The 22393-nt window shown below is 36.1% G+C and overlaps 1 protein-coding gene across 1 annotated transcript in view; it reads right to left on the minus strand.

Annotated features, from left to right (window-relative positions):
- ANO3 (anoctamin 3) overlaps positions 1–22393 on the minus strand; it is a 144608-nt gene that overhangs the window by 61324 nt on the left and 60891 nt on the right. The window contains exons 4-6 of the mRNA XM_014889820.2: positions 17325–17461; positions 2874–3026; positions 1113–1213 (exon numbers count right to left, since the gene is read on the minus strand). Coding sequence (XP_014745306.1) covers positions 1113–1213; positions 2874–3026; positions 17325–17461 — 391 coding nt within the window. The remainder of the gene's footprint in view (positions 1–1112; positions 1214–2873; positions 3027–17324; positions 17462–22393) is intronic.

Consider the following 22393-nt stretch of genomic DNA (forward strand, 5'->3'; position numbering starts at 1 on the left):
AAACGATTCCTAAAACACAATTTTGTGAATTTATGTATCAAAAGCAAGAATAAATAATTTTAAATTGGAATTTAGATTATTTATGTGTGTTTACCCATACATAAATGCTTCTCTATGACAAGTATTTTTTGAACTAGATAAGCTCAAATAGCACTATAATAATATTCTTAAACATATGGAAGATGACTTTCGCAAAAAAGATTTTTTTTATGGAAAGGCCTCTGAAGTCATAATGGGATGATGAGAAAACTCATTTCAGACCTGGGTATGTGGAGCAAGATTTGAGCAATGGATGCTTCACAATCACCGTTTCTGTCTTAGGACCAATGCAAGAGAGCCACACTGCCATAGCATAAAAGATTGAGCACTTGGCAGTTTTAGTGAGAAAGGAGTACTGCAAGGGCATTTTCCATCAGTCACACAACTTTGACATCTATTACCACTTTAACTTAGGAGGACACTATATGCTTTTCTCTCTCCCTAAGAACATTATTAATCAATTTGAAAAGGCACATTTTCTCCTTTAAAGACTTCTGTTCTGTTGCAGGAAATATTAGCCCATCCCACAAATTAATAACCAATATTTGTTGCAAAAACCTACCATAGAACTTGTTTTGTGTTCAGACAAGGAACTCAGTTCAGTCCGTTATTCTGCCTAAAGAAAGCTACTGGACCTCATTTTACTCATTTATTGTAACAATGTGTTACACTGGAGACATGGAAGACACTAGATTTTTCTGTCATTTCACCTGCCTTTCAGCAAGACTTCAGAAAAACCCTAAAATCATGGAGGATACTTGAGCTCAGACAGAATTTCTGGAACTCTGCCAAGAACATCCAAAACAACGTGTGAACTACTGTTTTCTAAAAGACACATGCTCAACTTGATTTAGAAGGCAAGTTTGAAAACAAGTAACACAGAGTAGCGTGTAAAAATGAGGAAAGAACAGGACTTATTATTTGTTTCTCCTCTCTCCCTATTACTTCACCAAAATAAATAGGAGCATGGCTGGCTACAGAGCAGTAAAGACTGCATTTTAGACTTATTTAAGTGATGAATTTTCAATATTAAGCACTAAATTGTAGCTTTCTTAAAATTGTTTCCACAATACCTGAAAGGCATCCTGATGTTCATTCTTTCTGCATATTTGCATAATGTCTCCCATGGACAGTGAATTTTAATGAACATGATATCACTGTTGGTAACAGCTGGCTGTAAAGAGCAACAACATGCAAATACATATTAATAATTTAAATCCATAGAAGCCACCCTCCTAGAAGCATTCTTCAGAGTGAAATTCTGACTTTAGGCCTGAATTGGGCCTGCAACTCTGAAAATAAGTGCTCTTCTAGACAAAGGAAAAACAGTAACCTTTTTCCCTTACAAACTGTAGTATGTGTAGACTAGTGGGACAAAAGGAAAGACCTTTGGTCATGAACATAAAGACTTTATGCAGCACCTTTTTATATGGAATAAATTTTACATGGAAATAATTTTAAATCTCAAAAAAATCACCTTAGATAAGCAGATTGAAGACCATTCTGTGTGTCTCACATTAAAGGAGAAGCATGGTCAGCTGCTAGAGACATGAGAACAGCTGAGAGAAGGCTCCAGGCTGCACTGCCAAAATGGTAACTCAAGGGAATGTTTCAGTAATTGAAATATCTGCTGGGATCTTTTAAATGTGTATGAATTGAGATAGTGTTTTGTTAAATTACAATGTGAACTCTATACAAATGTTTCTCTTCACTTATTTTTACATAAAACAAGAGTTTCTGCCTTACAGATTTTTGTATTTACCTTCTCTTATGAACACTTCAGTTCTCCACCCTTCTCCCAGATGTATCTGCTTGAAATTTTATGACTAGATACTTTGATATTTGAGTTGAGTCTGATTAAAGCCTCCAAAAGCTTGAGTTTGCAAGGTTCAGTAAGTTAAGGTAAAAGAGAATGCAGTTAAAAGGTTAATAACACTTATGTTTACAATTTTACCTACCAGTTTCATAGTCATATCACAGTTCCATACTACTACTTCAAATATTTTACTTTCTCAAAAGATGTGGATAAAATAAACTACTAGTGGAAAACAAAAACATTTCAGATCTTATAAAGCCATTTGTTTCTGAAGGTCAGTAATTCTGAACTGACAAAAGCTAAGATTTTCCTATTTATTTAAATTGGAACAAAACCAGATATTTTTACTATTATACTGTAACAATTCTTAAAAGACTTCAAATCAAATTTTAGTCAAGTTAGTTATTTATAAATATTCAACATACTATATTGTGAGCTATATCTGGCAAGCTCATTGCTTAAACACAGAACGTGTATTACAATTTTATTGAGATGAAAAATCAAGATGAAAGATATATGAACAACAGGAGCTTACATCAGAATAGACTAAATATATACCTGTTCTGTAGGTAATTCATAAGACAGCAAAAAACCCAAGGCTGTTTCCCTGGCTCCATTTTCTTTCATTTTTATTTTAATACTACTATTACTAGCCATGGATTAACCATAATAGTAGCAATCCTAACCCCTTGAAAAACAGTGAGTCAACATCAGACATTCTGCTGACAGAGGGTATACATTAAAGCAACAACATGGGTTACTGAAGCTTCTGTTCTGCAAGAAGCTTGAACTTTTCCCTTTGCACTGCACTACACTGCTGTGTACAAGCATGTATCCCCACATCATTTTTAACAGACACTATCAAACTATTCTTCTTATTAGTTCAATATAGTTAAGCAGATGATGGGAACAGCCTGACTGGAACGACTTGCAATTTTGTCTGGAATCTTTATCAGTTCAGTAAAGTATAATAGTATTATAATCGGGTTTCTTATACCACATGAGCAACAGGACTCACCTCACGTTCTAGCATCAGCCCTTCTGCTCTCAAATTCTTCTCAAATGTGCTTCTTTTTTCTACCTGTGGACTTGATTTTTTGTAGACCAAGATGTAGTCAATGCGTTTTTTGCCATCTTTGAAGAAGAGTCCTGATGATGCCATGGAATCACTCTAGCAAACATAAAAGAAAAAGACTCTAAATATGGCATGTATAAAGATGAAAAGCTACATCATGAACTGTATATAATACCAGCACTTCCTAAACCATGGAAATATCCACATATTTGAAGGATGAATATGCAACAAATTCAGAAGAACAAAAAAGTGATATGCATCAGCTGCTCAAGATTTGAACAAAATAAAATAGCTTCACCCATATTAGCTTCATACTTCATTAGCTTCAACCATCGAACCCACATTCCAGTTATTTCAGCTGTGTAAAAACCTTTGCTGTGTAACATAGCTGTGTAAAAACTAAAATTCTTGTGTGATATGTATTGATATGAACTTTTGTTAATCCCTACTTTCAAGTAGGAATTAAAAAAGAAAAAATAAAGGCAAGTCAATTAAAGCAATTTTCTCAGCTTTGTACCTCTGCAAATTTTATAGAACAAACACACTTGTGTTTGTTTGTGATTTATTCTCCAGGACAGAAATAAATCTAAAAATTTTTTAAAGAAATGCTATTTATAGGAATGTTTGCATGGATAGTATAGTTGAAGTGCTTTCTCAATGCAATGTTAGCAATGTTTAAGTCTTGACTACTTCCTTCCCACCACGCTTGCAAACACAAGGAATTATCTGACCTTGATATGGAAAACCCTGCTTTACATGCTGCTGCTGCTAATGCAAGCTACTTTTGCATTATGTGCTTTGCATGATTTGGAAGAGACCAAACCAACTGATGACAGACTATAGAATCATAGAACTATTAGGTTAGGATGGACCTCCAAGATCACTGAGTCCAACCAAACACCACCTTGACAACTAACTCATAGCACTACATGCCACATATAGTTGTGTCTTGAACTTCCACAGATGGTGACTCTACCACTTCCCAGGCTAGTCTGTTCCAAGGCTTAACCATCCTTTCAGTGAAAAAATTCTTCTTGATGTCCAATCTGAGTGCTCCCTGGTGCAATTTGAGGCCATTTCCTCTTGTCCTGTTGACTGGTAGAAGAGGCTGACCTTCATCTTGTTACAATCTCATTTCAGGTAGCTTTAGAGAGAAGTAAGGACTCCTCCGAGGCTCCTATTCTGACTAAACAACTCTAGTACCCCAGCCACTCCTCATAAGACTTAATTTCTCTAGACCACTCATCAGCTCCACTACCCTTCTCTGGACACACTCCAGCACCTCAACGAGTCTCTTGAAAGGAGGGGCCCAGAACTGGATACAATACTCAACGTATGCCCTCACATGTGCAGAGTACAGAGGGACAATCACAGCCCTGCCGTATTTCTGATACAGGCCACAAGGCCATTGGCCTTCTTGGCCAACTGGGCACACTGATGGCTCACATTCAGCCAGATGCTGACCAGCAACCCCAGGTCCTGAAAACTTTGAAATCTGAAAAGGTAAACTGAGAAACTATCATCATCTTCCAGAGAATGCAGCACTCATTTAAACATAGACCATCCAGAAGAAAGCTAGTTTCAAGTAGTATACATTGCACTCATCATATATGGGACCACATGTTTATGAATGCTGCATCTTCTGAACAACAGGATGCTGGTCTTAGAAAATAACAAAATATATAATACTCAGAGTTATACCAAATAGGGACACTCTCTACTCATAAATAGAACAATGTATCAATGCATGATATCAGCATTATAAATACTGGTTACAAGCTCACTTGTTTCTATGTGAAACATTTTTCTTATGCCCACATCTCTCACTGGCAGCTTTTTACACACTTAGCACTTACTGAGAACTCCTCAGTCTGCAAAACCTAAAGCATTCTAACGAGATTCTTCCTCTTTCTCTGCTTTTTTAACTCCCAAAATAAAAAAAGACAGTCTGTCTCAGACCATCTAAATGTTACAAAGGAGTCCATAATCTTACACCTGGGAACATTAAGTACATTAAGCTTCAATTTAGAATCATAGCCCTTTAAGATCATTGAGTCCAACCATGAATCCATCACTGCCAAACCCACCACTACACCATGTCCCCAAGGGTCACGTAACACCTCTATTAAATACCTCCAGGGATTCCACCACTTCCCTGTACAGCCCATTCCAATGTTTGGCCATCTTTTCAGAGAAGAAATTTTCCTTAACAGCCTATCTAAACACATCCTGGTTTAAACCTGAAGACGTTTTATCTTGTCCTGTCACTTGTTACTTGGAAGAGGCTGACTCCTATGAGGCTAAAACCTCCTTACCTCCTTTCAGGTAGTCGTAGAGAGCAGTAACACCCACCTGAGCTTCCTTCTCTCTAAACTAATAACTCCAGCTTCGTCAGCCACTCCATATAAGACTTGTGCCCTGGGTCTCTCTTAGAACACACTCTAACACCGCAATATCTTTCTTCATATTCAGAAAAATAATATCTGAAATCCAAATTAAGGTAGTCAAGAGTGTCAATCAAGACTATTATTGCACTGAATATAGGGTCTGTCACCCCTTCTAAAAACTCTGAATAGGAATGGCAGTAAAACATTAATTTTTATTATTTTTATAATGTTACAGATTTAATTATCTAAGTCTATAAGATAGAGAGGTTTGAAGGTGAGGTAGTAGACTGAAGGTTCAAAAGTGCAAGTTTGAATATACAAGTTTTCAAAACACAAACATTTTCAGGTTCAAGACATGAGCAATGAATGAATCTACTCTTCAACAATGAAGGATTCCTGTACAAGTATTTTACAAAAACAGACCAGGACTGCTTTTACAGTTCATGAAGCAGGCACAATCAGATACAAAAAGCCTGGCCAAAATTCCCCCAAAGGGGAGATCTAGAACTTCTCTAACAAATTTTCTGCTTGTGCAATTTCTGTACAGGGATGCTGCAAATTACATCTACCTTTTGCAATACACTTCTACTGCCTTTCTTTGGATTATTATTTCTAGTCTTTCTTTCCTCATTTCTGAAACATCTGATTTTCTTCAGTCTTAGAAAAACATGCTTTATTTCTCAGATTAATGACAAATATGACCTCATATTCATCAACATCAAACAATTACTTGGGGTCAGTGTTAAAGACACAATGAGCAGTGAAGACAGTAGAAAAAAATCTTCTATCCCTGTTTATCCCAGACCACTTTCAGAGAACAACCCCCACAGGTTGAGAAGTAAATAGTAAGCCACTTAGCACATTCAATCAGTGAACCTGGCCTATACTACAATGATTCCACGACTAACTCATTTTAATGCTTCTGACACCATTTCACTTTTGTGCTATTCACATGCAATGTTGACCACACACATTAGCAGGAATATGGTAATTACTTAAGTAATTCAGCACCAGTAAAAGAATTTATATGATTGAATTGTATGGATGATTTAGTTGGGTTTTTTCAGTTGATCTGAAGGAGCTCCATAACATGAAAGGACAACAGGGAGCAGTAATTTCAACTAAACATATAAGCCAGGGCATATTACCTATAACTAGCACAAGGAATCGGCTGTTAGTACAGTGGGCATTCAAGCACAGATCATTTATTATTTATCTGCTGGTTTGGACCAATACATTAATTCATTCTTTCACCTTTTTCAACAAAGAAAAGCATCAGAAGAAGTATTTTGTGCAAAGACCTTACTCTCCTCTTTTCTGTTTACGATTTCCTGTTTCACCTGAAAAATATGTATAAAAGGACTAATCAACATTCCCTTATCCTCTCTACCACCTTACTCCTCAAGATTTTCTGAAACAGTATCCATCTGTTAAGCTTTCTTACATTTACACATATATGAAAACTCGTTTGTTTTGAAAAACTCCTTTTAGAGTATTGCAATATAGTTCAGATAGTAAACTCAACAATTTAACTCAACCTTGTTCTTTCAAAGTCTTTAAATAGAAGAACTTCAACTGCGAGGCTGAAGTACCACTTCACTCAAGCTTGCTCATTATTCAGAATCATAATATACTGGCTTGCCTCTCAGCAAACTCTTACCTGAGGCTTTGATACAATAGATCTGCTGCAGTTTCTTGTTTTTATTATGTGTCAACAGTTTGGTTGCTTCATAGCTTGTGGTTATTATAACAAATCACATGATATGATGCTATGAAGTCTAAAAGTGTAAAACTCAAAATACTGGCACTATCATTCAACTGAAGTTTACACAAGGCCAAACACATTGATCAATTTATCCTACAGGAGAAGGAGTTTTGGCTAAAGCAAAAAAAAGGTGGAAATAGAATATTTACAAATACTTAGCAAAGCTATAAAATAAAAAGAATTTATTTTTATACATTTCAATGCAAATATATAAAAAGAACTTCCTTGGATTTAGTCAATTTGGAGAGATTTTTCAATAAACTACTTTTCAGATTCTAATTAATTAGCAATGCCCTTTTCACAAAGTGGGAACATCTGGTTTACTGGATCTTTCTCTCCCAATTAATTTAAGTAGCACAATTCACAGTAATTGTAACTATTTCAACTTCATTTATGTCTCACTACTGTTCTGATCTGTAAATTAAACTTTTATCATTTTATCATGCCATACATAGAAACAAATATTTCTAAAGAGTGAGTTGAAACCATTCTCAAAACAGGAGCAAATTTCAGATTCATGTAAGAGTAAGTTACACGGTATTCACTGCATCCTAATTTAGTAGTATGTTTTCTTTGTTTTCCACCTTATACTGGTAAAAAGTTTAAGACAGTGAATAATATACACTACCTAGGTAAATTTAGAGGTTAATGAGGACCACACATAGGTTCAACATATATGTTGTAACCATTTATTTCTCCTTCATTCCTTCTCCTCAAAACGAACATAACAGCATTGTTTCAAGGCTAATAAAATCTCTAAAAGTGTTTACATTTTAATCAATTTTAAGAAAATTCCCATTCACTTGTTCAAATATTTGCAGCTTAAACTGTGCAACAGCTAAATACCAAGTATATTCAAACCATTATGAAAGGTTCCAATTTGTTCATACATTAAAGGTACAGCCTAGGAATCAGCACATAACTAAGAAACGAGATGCTTCCCTCCACCACCTGCCCACTGTTCAGCCAACATCAGCTCAGATTTCTATGTATTCACTTTCTATAACATTGTCCAGAAGCCCCCAAATCCGTATAAATCTTTTAAAACCCAGAAGACCTCTGATAAGAATGTCCACAGCTTATTTCTGGGAGAACTGCTTGCTCTTCTTTGTTTCAAACTCAGGACAAATTTGCTTTATTGTTGATGCTTCATTGCTGTAATTCTGCAATGGAATACATATAGTTTCTTCAGCTGTGGAGAAACATACCATCACTTTAATAAAATTGATGATTTTTTTTTTACTCTAATACTCCCTTAAATTTACTGTACCCCTAAGGTACATCATATAAATGAAAAATCTCTGTTTAGAACAATCACTATTCTTTCCCCAAACTCCTCCTCTTACAACAGACTTTGTTACTAAACTTGACAATTAGCTAGTCAGATGTGACTATTAACATAAAATATGGATGTAGATGAAATATTATGTAAAAATATACAAATATGCTACTATGCATATGCTATATATCACAATAGGATACTAACATATTTTACTATATTAATAATAGGAAATATTGACTACTTTGTAGACTGAAGTCAGATTTTGATATTCAGCCACATTGAACAGCACTCAAGCCAAAATAAAAAGATAAACTCCTATATATTCAGCTTCACAAAACAAAGAGACCCTTTGTCCTTTTAAGCTTGGAATGTTAATCCCTACTTTTCTGACCACGGCTAAAGGCTGTTTCCAAAAATTGGTCCGTTTTTGTTGCATTATTTATCCCAGGGGATAAGTTAAATAGCCATTTGATGCTATCTTAAATTTTGCTGGCATTGATTTGTACAGTAAGAACTATAGGCAACAGATTCTAATTGCAATTCTTTAATTCAACCTATTTGACTGATCAGCTTGATGTCTGTTTAAAGCATGTAATTAATGACTGTGGCTAAAATAGTGACCAAGGGTATTTTTATTCAGGAAAAATAATAAAAGTACTTCAGTATGAATTTAGCCTTGGAAATACTGCATTATTAGACTATACATGTCTTTATTTTAATAAATGAATTTATTCCAACTTAGTATCAACATCCAGTAAATCAAGTCTGACACAAAAGAAATGGTATAACACGTTTGCCTCACATATAAAATTTTCATTACCATTGTTTCATATATAAATGCTAAATGAAAAGCTGGGAACAAGACTTTTAATAGTTATATTTTATTATTTGCTTAACAGTTTCCTGAAATTTTCCAGAGATGGCAATGAAAATAAGCATGATTTCTACATATTTTATGTATCTGTACACATGAACACAGAGGCTGATTACTGTATTTTCCCAACATCTTAGTTTGCTGCAGATTTACTTTGTTAGTTGCTTCAGAGTATATCTAGAAAATAGTTTCATCTACTACCCTCTTATTCACTAGTTATAAATAAAGCATCAATAAAAGCACGACATGAGTGCTACTCTGGCAGGATGCACATGGGACTCAGCCCAGAGCAGGCTGTTCTGACTGAACATATCCAGAACAGGGAGAAACGACTTTTATACTGGGGTGTAGCTCAGGCACTGACGAGTCTATTTCAGTTTCTGACTTTAAGGAATGTTGTTCACTTAGCAAAAAGAATAATAAAAAGTTTCACATTTTGACAACTGATGTTTTCTATGTTTGTATATCATAGCCAGCAACGAGAGCATTCACTTAAACAAGTGACAACTTACACAGTACACAAGAGCTAAGCTCCCACAGCAAAACATGTTTGATTTCTCTCTACAGTATACAGAATGAAGCTTAGCTTTCCTCTGTGTGGGTGGTGTCATTTCTATTACATTTGTGAAATTATATAAAGGAAAGTAAATATACCAACAGACCAGTGCCTGGGATCTAAAAGATGGGTACACACAGTTGGGCCTCAGGAGTCTTATAACTGCACCCTAAATTTACTAAATTTCTCCCCCCAACATTTTTTTATGGTGATGGTGTTTGGAACAGAATTAATTTCCTTCCTAAGACAGAACATGAATTCTGATGCTAGATGTCCTAGAGAAAAATAATTTGACTAAACCCTTACCAATAATGAACTGACATACTAAAGAAAGACTTACTCAAGTGTCTTGGTTTCTTTCCCAAGGAAACTCTGAGAAGGGAAGAATTTACCAGTAGAAAAAGTGGTGCAACCACTGGAAATGCAAGTACTGAATTCAAGCACTGAGTCTTAATTCCCACACTCCATAGGAGCACCACCTTGCCAGCAGCATTTTTTAGAGACAAATACACAGGGAAATGTTGTAGAACCAGGAAAACAGAGGAGGAAGAAGCAGAGACAATTAAGCAGACTTTGAAATGTATTTGCTTCCTCATGGAAACACTGACATACTGCTGACACTTGGAAATTTGTAAAAACCACCATAAAATGATGTTTATATGTTGGTATGGTATCTTAGAGCCCAAAAAGGATGGTATGTATTGTCATATATATATGTATTTGTGTGTGTGTATATATGTATACTCTCCAACACACAGATATGAATACATGCATATACACTACCACTCTGTACACTTGTAAGAAAAATCAGCTTGGAACAGAGGTGTAAGAAAAACAGAAAGATACTTAAAATGCAAAAGCACACTGGTTACCAGAGGTGTGTTAAGGAAAAGCAGGTCTCTGTACTTCTTCATGCTTTTAAGAAATCTTTCAGAGATAATACTAGAATAATTCTGGGCTATTAAATCATGTGCAAGCAAAAATAACCATGGAAACAAATTGAATTTGAAGAACTAGGGCTGGAATTTTGACAGAGGTAAAGTCTGATCTGTTAACTTCTTCAGCATGGCAACTACCTGAAACTAAAAAAAAAAAAACAAACCTATATTGATAGCTTTCCTGTTCTATCTCTGAGTAGAATGGTCCTTTCTAATAAAAGAAAACTTTCTTCCAGTATCATTCATTGTTGTTCATAAGATACTAATAGGTTGAAAGATTTCTGGCTGATTCATGAAAACCATCTCATCTTCTTAGATTACTAATTCACCCTAATACTGTTTAACTTTTTAGGAGTAAACTAAAGGATTAACTATTATTTTAGCTTCTTCACAGAGAACATTTTTTCTATTTATATTCTACTCAGACTTATAGAGTAAGCATGAAATAAGCATTTGTATATATTATGAAAAACATATTTGACTTCAGGAAAAGAGTGGACTAGGTGATATGCAAAATTTTTAAAGAAGTCTGCTCAATATTACCATATGAGGGAGCAGCAACAGCAGCTGTTTGGAGACAGGAGGAGGCTTTTTAATATTTAACCTCTTCTATTTGCTCTTGAGGTCTAATAGGGAGGTCTTAAGAAGCATACTAAGAAGACCACTGAAAATGTTTCTTTACACGGTTATTTTCAAACATTCTCTTCCTTAGGTTAAAATTACTTGCTACTTGCCCTGCATTTCCTGAAATATTTTCTGAACTTTTTTTTTAAACAAAATCACACAGGAGATGGGAGCCAAGCACTAAAGGCACAAACATGAAGGCAACTTTTGTTGCATTTTACCCCATCCTTCCATTCTGGGATAATGATTTTATCTGTTATCATTCCTTTTAGGCTTTATTTACTTCCATGCTATTAGACTGCAGTTTTGGACTGTCAGAAAAAGGCAGTAAACTAAGCTATGGTATAGGTAGCATTTCTTCACAGTTCCTGAAACCACAGTGATAATAATGCAAAGTCTGTTCTAAAAGATCCTTTCTTTACCTTGCCAGATAGCAAAATGCACTACCTAGATAAAAAAAATTATTAGATCAAAGAGTAACAGTGATGTAGTGAATGGAAAGAAATGGAAGTGTAATTTCTCAAATATTCCTATCTTCCTACTATACATGTAATAGCAGTAAGTAAATAATTGGCTGCTACTGATTTTGCTGCTTCTCTGGAAAAACGTTGCCTTCCACTCAAATGATAAATTCTTTTTAAGCTTGCTTCCCTTTCCTAAGGAAACTAGAACATTTCAAGTATCAACTTCCCTCTCAGGGACCTTCTCATTTGCTACATTTTCCTTGCAAAGCAGATACTACTCGTTTTTGCTTAACAGACACTTGTTGGCCTCATTTTTCTTTGTGAGACCCCTTGGCAGAATCACATACATGAAGTCATACTTTCGATGCAACTTCAAGAGCAGCTGGTGATGAAAAGTTGGCAGAGATGGATAACGATGACAGCTTTTTCATGGGTCTGAGCAACTCACAATTTTTCAATATGAAATCTCTGGATTCTGAAACGATACCAACCTACACTATAGGAAACTACCAGTTATAAATCATAATCATGGAAACCAGGAAAGTAGATTAATACATTGGCATCTGGTTGCTATAAGAAAATTATTGATTTGATTTTCCAAAGCTTTAAAATGTAGCAACAATAATCAGATTTATGGAGGTATCATGCATGTAATATGAAAAACTAAACAATTCCTGAAATAAAAAGTGTATTGGCTTTCATCATGTCAGCAAGACATGTTCACTACTGCTGAAGTATTCAAGCAGCTTATTGCTGGGAAAGATAATGGCACCAAGAAGTAATTGCAAACAAACTGTTTAGCAATTTTCCCCTGAGTCTCTCAAGTATACAACAACCCTTCCAAAACAAGCCAAAATCAGAAAAATTAAAAAGAAGAGAAGAAGAATATGCTTTTCTGAGGAGAGGGCTTACAGCTGGTCTGTGAGCCAGAGAGAGTTAATGGATAAGGTTTATTTCTGAAAGGAATTTTACCAAGGCCATTGGTATGGAGACTGAGGAGAGAAGAAGATAAGCAAGAAAAAAACATGCAGTTGGGAAAAGAATTTTTAAAAAAGTTCTGTGAAAAACAGAGATGGAGATGATTTTACACCAACAAACATTATGTTGATCTAGTGTAACCAATGAATAAAGTGTAAACTCTACAGCGTGTGTAGAAGACAGCCAGCTGTTGTAATAAATGGGATATTTGCCTTCTGATATGCAGCACGTGCTTTCGTATGTCATGCCTGCCCCAACAGTGACACTTTTATCCTTGTACTCCTGGTCAATGCAGTGTTTCTCATTCTCATTATCTGGTCAGACTGAGGAGACTTTTTATTGTAACAGATCAGTTTACATTTCAAATATGTAAGAGTACTTACCAGCTGTAAAGCTGTACTGCAGTATTCTGTGCTTTTAGCAGTCTCAAACTGCTGAAACAAACAAGTAGAAGCTTTCTTTTGCTAGTTTTATATCCATTTTGGGAAGAAGTTTCCCTAAGGTTTTCTAAACGAATTGCCACAAAGATTTCTACAATAATCCAAAGGCAAAACAGTAGAGTTCCGACTAACCTAAATTCCCCTTGCCTTTTTCCTGTGGAAGCAGGCAAAGGTAAAGGGAAGGAGAATCCTGCTTGGTTGCTGCAGGTGCTGGCTCTGGCTGCGATAGAGTTCATTTTCTTTACAGTAACTGGTACGGGGCTGTGTTTTAAATTTTGGGTTTAACCCATCTGGGGTTAAACCGAGACACCTCATTGCAGAAGGACTGCAAAAACAGTACTTCTAAATGTAGAAGGAAGTTTCCAGAGCAATTACTGGGATAAAAACAATTGCCAAAGCTAAAAGACAGATGCATCTTGAGAAGAATGTTTTTAAACTCTGAACCAATTTGTTCAATAGGCCAGTACATGCAAAGGCTGAGACATAAAAAGCGTATTTTTGTTTAAACGTAATACAAATAAAAAGCTCCTCAAACTTTGAAAAAAAGTTAGCTTACGGTTGACTACAAACTTCATAACCATCCTGAATGCAAGGAAAAATTACAACTAGTGGTTATTTTATATTTCACATGAAAATACAAAAAAAGTATTTTGCTTTTGCACAGTGAAATCCCTGTTACTAGACAGACAGTATAGCATCTGTTACTAGATTGTTTTAGCAGCAGCCTTACCTGTTATTAAAACTATTTAGTGCTCAGTAACATGATCTAAGTTGTACAGACTCCACATTGGTTTTCTGCCTTATCAGCCACAATCAACATAAAAGGCTTTGTCTACTTAGTCAACAAAATCAAACAAGAACATCCATTATTATTTGTCTTAGTTCAGCTAATCTTGCAGAAACAGACAAAAATCTTTGAATACAGGAAGTTCTCATTGCAACGGTTAAGATTAATATGTGACCCTGTATTGGGGGTTGAATTTTCCCCTTTTCTTTCTGTGGAATTTTCCCCATTGTTATGCTAAGTATTTGGGGCTACACCCAAAAGCTCAGATAGCTAAGTTAACAGTTTCTCTCAAAGGGGGGAGGAGAGGGGCAACACCAGAAAAGGAGAGGTGGGCTAGGGGCTGCTCTCTGGTTTCTCTCGCTGGTCTGGTCGCTGGAAACTCGGCTCTGCCATCCCGACACCGGGAGCTCCTTCCTGGGCTGTGGGATCCCACAGCCACCCTGCTCGGACACTCTCCCGCATCCCCTACCGAGCTCAGCACATCCTTGTGGAGCATGCGGACTGTCACTGCCCTGGCACCTGTGAGCAGCGTCTCCCCTCGCCCTTCCCATCTGGACACAGGCGCCATTCACCGCAGGGTCCCCCCAGCCCCGTGGGATCCCCGCATCTCCTCCCTGCTCACCCAGAGCTGGCAGGCAGCGCCAGAACGGAAACTGCACCGCAGAGGAAAGGTGTCCACAGCCGGAAGAACTATTCGCTGGGTTCTCTGCTCTGTTGCTGTTGATCTCACTGTTATTGTTGTTGTGTTTTGTTTCTCTTGTTATATATATATATATATATATATATATATATATATATATATATCTCGGTAAAATCCCGTTATTTCTACCCCCATATATTCACCTGAGAGCCCTTTAATTTCAAAATCATAGTGGAATGAAGGGAGGGAGGGGTTATACTCTCCTTTTCAAAAAAAGAGGCCCTTGTCTCTTTTGGCAGATACCTGTCTTTCAAACCAAGACACCCAGGAAAGGATATATATGACATATATATCATATATATAATTCCTGAGTTTCATTTTCATGTCACAGATTTCCAACCTATAAATACAACTACCTGTAAGCCTATTTAAAAATTATTAGATAGCTACTACTATAAAAGTTTTTTTCTAAAAGAACCCTATGAAATGAAGTCTCAGAGGTCACATCTATCTGTGTTCCAGAATACTGTATTAATGGTGATGAGTGTGATGAGCATTAGAACTGTTATATGACACTTGAAGTATGCAGTTAAACTAAAATCACAAAGTGCCACAGGTACAATCCATGAAAGAACTCTATAACGGTCTCCCAAAGAGCATACTGTATGAGCTGTGCATACAGCACAGAATCTTACAGTAATTCAAGCATTACTAGATTTGTAATACAGGATTACTGATGCCTACAGGCATGTACCAGAAATCACCGAATCACTGGTAAAAAAAAAACCTGTGCTGCAGAATTCACTATTTCCAGTGCATGAAAAAGAAAATTATTCAGAATCTCTTGAGGTTAAATCATTCATCACATATACACAAGCAATTATGCTTCATGGAAAGGAGAATTAAGGGTCTCCTACTTGAAAGTATGACTAAAAAAAGATACATGTTTTGAACAGAAACTCCATCAAAATTCTTTGACATTATTTTAGATGAGCTGCTGGAGAAAACGCATTGTGACAAATAGTATAATTACACAATTACTAAGCAAGATAGCATGCAAGATTTAGCTGGTAAGATGAGATGGCTTTTCCAGTGCTTCAGTTGACGCTCCTGAAAATACTCCTACACTCACCTATACATAAGCGAGTTTTATATTTCATTCCATATGTCTAAATATCATTTTAATACTGCTTAGAAGAACAATATTATACTCTATCTAGATCACTCTTGACTGACCATTTGCTACATGAGCATAGTTCTTCTACACGCAGAAATTCTGAGGCCTCCCAGATAACATGAATTCTACTCCATGCTCAGAATCCTATATCCTAAATTCTGTGCAATATAAATCTATTGAAAGAAGATCACTACAATTCTTAGATGAGTCAAAAACCGTAAGAATCCTTGATTTTATATAATTTTGCTTTATTTTAGTTCAGAGAAGTCCATTCATTGATTTTGTCACTCAAACTATAATATTGTTACTAACACCCTCCAAAATCATCAGGGTGAATAAAAACCTCTAACACTGTCTACTTAAGTATTAACAAGCAAGGCCTTACTTTATTCTTGGTGAGAAGGTATGCGTGTGGCCAACAAAATTCCAGCCTGCAACAATTATGTCAAGACGGACTGGACTGACACCATCATGAGTCCTTTATTAAAACCTTTTCATGACTTCTCTCAGTGGACTTCTTTCAGGCTACTCTGACTCCTTCCCTCACAGGCAGCTCCACACAGCACTGACTCCTCCCCTCTCTGCAAGTTTCTGTCTTCCTTCTGCACGACTGGCTGACTCCAAGCTGTCCCTTACCTCCTCACAGCACAGCCAGCACACTCCAACTTACTCTCAACCAGCTGACCCCTTTTTATAACCCCCATCCTCATTGGACAGGTAAGGCTGTCTCCACTTCTTGGCAATCAGTACAGGTGTAATCCATTGAGGAAAACTGCCTTCTCCACTGTCCTTACAGACTATCTTCCCATACCAGCCTCCAAATGAAAATGGATTTAAAACTTTTTAACCTATTCATACATTTTTAGCAAAGAAAGAAATTAGGGTTCATTAGTTCTAAATTACATCATTCTCTTTCATTAACTAATATTCTATCCTCTATTGATTATTTAGTTCTCTTTACACATCCTAATTAGTTTATATTTTTAATATTTTTAGTACCTCTTTTCCAGCACACATACTTAGTGTCTTCTTCTGGTTTCTGCAAAATGACCTCGTGATACATAAATTCTGCATTCCTTGTATCCAATTTCAACAATACATCTCTCTTCTCTCAGGCTTTCTTCATTGAAGCATATCAAGTTTAGTTTAACAAAACTAATTTCAGTAATTTTACGCAGTTGTGTTCCCACAATAGCAGTTCATGACAACTTTGCTAAATGCTAACTAAAAGTGATTTAATACTTAATACACAGCTTAATTAACACACAGATTAATTCAAACAATAATTATTTAAAACCATTAACTAAAATTATTTTAGAAGTTTTATAATTTCCAGCAATTTGCGAGCTACCTAAATTTCTTACCATGAGATGCCCATTTACTTAGGCTGCATCATATCCAGTGCTTTAAAAATTGCATTTTAAAAAATTTTAAGCACATTCTGACAGTTAATACAATTTAATAGAATTTTGTGTCCGTTACCTTTAAAGATGATTTAGTTCGAGGTTCTGTTTTCTGCCTGGCGAGCTTATTTTGAATAAGCAATGATTGATCTGTACGAGCATCATAATTCCCATGTTCTGAGTCATGTATATATGTATCTTTGTCCTTTTCTACATCTGAAGGAAAACCAGAAGAAAACAATGGGCTCATTTTAGATTATAGTGGATAGAAATAAACAGCATTATTACACCCACAGTTGAATATTCATTTTATGTATACACTTTTTAATAACACACTTCTTTTCCTGTTAAAGCTTTATACTTGAAATGTTATCATTTTTATCTTAAACTAGAAGGGACTGCTATTTTTAGTAGAAGGTCTATAGAAATGGTTTTTTATTAGCATTCAAATAAAAAAAGGCCATAACCTCCTTTATGGTAGTTCTAAAATACAAATATGAATATTCAACTGCTTGACTCACAGTTGTTGAGGCTCAAGATGCTTCACCAAACAGGCAGCACACTCTGGAGACCAGAGTAAAATCTCAAGTTTTAAATTTAAACAAGCAATTAAAATGCCCAATTCCCCTATACACATGCAGATACAGCATTTGAAAATCTGCACGTTAAGATATTGCAGTAAGTGCTTCAGAATACATTTTAATAGGTATACCTGATGGTGGTAGAAGGTAGAAGGCCTTCATGAAGGAAGTGTTTGCTTTGTCATTAGATTTAGTTTTAATTGCTCAGCTAAAGTTTTTATGAAAACTTAATTGAGTATGCTAAGAGAGCTGCAGGAAACTGAGGACCTCCCTCAGAGCTTACCCATACTGTCACTCAAAGAATCATGACAATTCTTGCCCTATATACCCCGCAGGAGTAAAATGAAGGGCAATGCCTTTACAGTGTTGAACCGAAAAGTTTTAATGAATGTTGGAAAATGGCTAGTCTCGAAAAAAGATGTTAAAGATAAAAAAGATGGAATAATCACTGCCACACAATATTATCTTGGACAAATTGGAAAAAGAAACATATTCAGACAAAAAATTTACCCACAAATCCTGAGTCAAGTTCCCATCTCAGCTTTCATCAACATGGGAAAAGTCAGGTGGACTAGGAACAGCATTTAGCACAGTAATTCGAAACCCTAAATAGAAGCCAAGAAAAAAGTCGTGGTTGCTGTGGGAACCACAATCTTGAATTTTACGGATTTAAAGTTCTTAAAAGTTCATCTCCAGCATTTAAGTATTTTTCATTAAGTTGTTCAGTTAAATTCTCTACACTAAGTACTCAGAAATCTAAGAAAAAACAAACCACAGTTATCTCATGCACCCTAAACAATTTGCATTTTTGAAACGGAATATTAAAACCCAGAACATTTACTGAGCGCTATTTTTTCTTCAATTTAGTTACTACATAATGATTATACAAAACGTTCCCTTGATAATTTCTAACATTGATATTAACCATGGTAAATCTGTGATGAGATTTCTTAACGTACAAAACAGCTCATTTTAATTGTCAATGTGCCTAACTCAGGGGTTTTATTTCTTTTAAACAATGTTTTAACTTAATATACAACTTACTCTCTGCTCAACAAAAATGAAAGTAGTTAAAAGATGGTTTCAGGTGGTAGGTATATAAAGTAGGAACCAGTACTTAGCAACTGTGTAGATTTGACTTATGCCTAGTTTTGATGAGCTGTTTTAATGAAGATCAAGAGTTTGTAAGAGGAGTCATTAAAATGAAGAGACAGACCTATGAAACCTAAACTAGGTCATTTCAGCTGAAAGAAAGACTATACTTACATTAAGAAGTCTATTTGTATGAAGGAAGTTTTAGAGGATTAGATATTATGAGTACACCTAGTAATAAAAACCAAAAAACTTTTGCAAAATTTTTCAAATTTTTTATTTAAATAGTTTGAAGTTATAAGTAAGTTCTTCCTCTGTGATCAACACACTATACCTGCTAAATATTTTCATGCTTTCAAGGACATATACTTTAAATTACAGCATCTCTCTTCTGTAAAAAAAAATCTTTCACCTAGAGATATCTGCTATCTTGCCTGAAATGCAGTCAAAATTTGTTTTAGCAAAACCAAAACCCAAAACAACCCTTAAAACTAAAGAAATTTATAATTATAAAGAAGCCTTATATAAAATTCAAAGATACTTCCTATTGTACCTTTCAGCAGTTGATGACTTAATTTATGTACCTAAAGCACTCTCCCACTATGTAATGATACTAATACAGTAAAAAGGAGAATAATATTTAGCACTCAAACATTCCACTTGAATAAGCATTTGTTACACCTGTCTGAAAAAAAGTAAGACTGAGACACATACCATACAATTCTTATTTCAAAAGTATATTCAAGAGTGTGCATTGTTCTTACCATTTATGTAGTTTTGGACACTAATGTCAGCAAACCCCTTAAATACAGTTTGTAGACACTAGTCGTCCCATTTACCTCTTTTGCAGCATATATTAAAAGAAAATTGTTAATATAAATAATTATACTCAAAGTTTAATGGAACACATAATATTTGTATACCAGAATAGGTTGGAAAGAAAAATCATAACATATGTTTTGGGACACTCATATAATTTCTCAAGTTGAATTTTTTGCAGATTTCTTTTGATTATTTTTCATGTTTTTAAAGAACAAACAACAAAATATGTTGAGTTTAGAAAAAGAATTTAAGAGAAAATAACAACAGCTAACCTTTGCTACTAATAGCATTGGCTGCTTTTCTATTTTTTTATGACCAGGTGCTTTTTCTATTATAAGCTATCCACTACTTTTATTAAAAATGGAAGTCTCTTTCCTGTATTTTCCCACCCACTAAGCCAAAATTACATTTCTTTAAAGATAACATGCATACTAAATGCACAGTGATTTTAGCCCTTGAGACTTCCTTCAATAACTGCAATTTCTAAGCTTCTATGACATTTTTATATCATGTTTGACTATAAAGTAACACTATTTTCTGTCATCCTTTCCTCCACAATTTCTATTATTTGGTTGTGCATTTCATCTTCCATGCGGGATTGTCACAATGCAAACCAAGAGAGCATCCCTGCGTCTTGTGTCTCAAGTTGTACTGCTCATGTTTTTAATGTAACTTACCCCAAATGCAATGACATGGATTAACAGTCTTTCTATTTGATTTTCAGTGTAAGTATTCATATTTAAATTAAAACATGGATCTTAATTTGGCTGCAGTTCCAGAAAACGTCATGAGAAAAGCCTGACTGCCTAAAGCTCTCTCCCTCAGCACTGTGGGAAATCTACTGCATTTTTATTTTCCATCATGTCTGCCCTGGCCTGTGACAACCCATTTGGTCATCACTGTCGAGATCAGCTGTCAGTGATATATTCTTGTACTTCTTGGATAGCTCTAATGCCAACCATACCAATCACATCTAATCACAACCATCATCTCCTTGACTTTGGAAGCAAACTTGGGTAGGCAAGAAGCCATAGGAGTGTCCTAGGTTACAGAAGGATAATGCCAATGTTGGGGGTAACCAAACTCTGTATTCCACTCCTCTATAAGTAATTTCTGACAAAATTTTCAGGATGTGTTGTTCACAGTCCTCAGGCTACAAGCTGGGTGTTAAATAATGTAAACGAGGTAACTGGGCAAGGCAGGGAAGTGTTTCTTTTTCACCCTAGTGACTCAGCCCTGATAACTCCCTCCAGCAGCAGCAGCCACTAGTCCCACCCATTCTGAGGGGGTCATGTCTGCTAATGAGCCATCATGAACTGAATGGCAGCTGCAATGACTATCAAGGACTCAAAAAAATATCCTCTAGGATTACATCATTCCACTGTGAAACCCACCGCCCCGGGGCAGGTACTGAGCATTCCTGCCTGGACCTGAGCTATGCAACTGGGGGCTTGGGGCACCACCAGCATCACCACTCAAGGGCCTGAGAGCTGGACCAGAACTTCCACAAGGACCACTGCTTTTGACAATACTGTAACCATCAGTTCCACAGGACTGCAACCACCATTTAGTCGAACTGTAACCACTACCCTGACCCACAGGCTGCCAGGCTGTACTCTGAACTTGTGGGTTAAAGCCAGTTTGTCTGTATCATTGCATTTATTGTAATCTTTCTATTAGATTGTAACCCTGACCTGAAATCCGTCTCAAGGTAATTATGTGGAGAAATAATCTCCTGCAGGTTTACTTTCAAATTGGCATGAGGAAGAAAAAAAAAAAACAATTAATATTGCTGTAGAAGCTCAGGCTTTTTACACCAACTGACAGAAAGATAATTCCTGAACAGACCTCAACTGTTACTCACCTGCCCAAGCCCAGAGGGGTTGTGGACTCCCCATTCCTGGAATCGTTCAATGCCAGGTTGGATGGGGCTCTTAGCAACCTGGTCTAGTGCAAGGTGTCCCTGCCCATGGCAGGGAAGTTGGAACTAGATCATGACTGAGGTCCTTCCTAATGAGAGGAATGTTGAATTTGTCTTTACAAATGAGTTGTGGATCAGCCTGTAGATAAGGCTAGCACTGAGAGATAAAAGAAACAATGGGATGGATTCCACTGATTGATGAATGGAAAGAGATATTTGCCTTTACAAACAAATTGTAGGGCTGCTGATAAATGAAATTGGATATCGAAAGATGAAAGAAGCAACGGGGGGAAAACTATGAATTTTATAAGAATTAAAAATTAAAAGGGAGGGTTATACATTAGAGGGGAATTTCAGGTATCAGGCGTTCCGGGAAGTCTGTGGCTCTCAAGTACCTCAGCCAATGGGGAAAGAGAGAGGGAAATGCGGCCGGGAAAATAGGATAAAAAGGAGGCTGCGTCCTCCAAAAATTGGAGAGATCCCAGGGGAATGTCCCATGGCCTCTCCCTTTATTCGAATAAAGCAAAAAGGACTCCTCTGTCTCCTTTTTGGACATAAACCTCTGGTGTTTGTGGATTAATTTTCCTGACACTAACCATTGTATGATTCTGTTTTCTTTACTGCTGTTAATGCATGCTACCCTCATTTGTGTTTTGCTGGGAACAGCTGAAAGACATGAGCTAGGAGTGCCCCATTTGTATACACCAGTGGCCTTGCAAGCCCTCACAGTTT

This window comes from Sturnus vulgaris, chromosome 18 (assembly GCF_052056855.1).
Source record: "Sturnus vulgaris isolate bStuVul1 chromosome 18, bStuVul1.hap1, whole genome shotgun sequence".
Taxonomy (NCBI): domain Eukaryota; kingdom Metazoa; phylum Chordata; class Aves; order Passeriformes; family Sturnidae; genus Sturnus; species Sturnus vulgaris.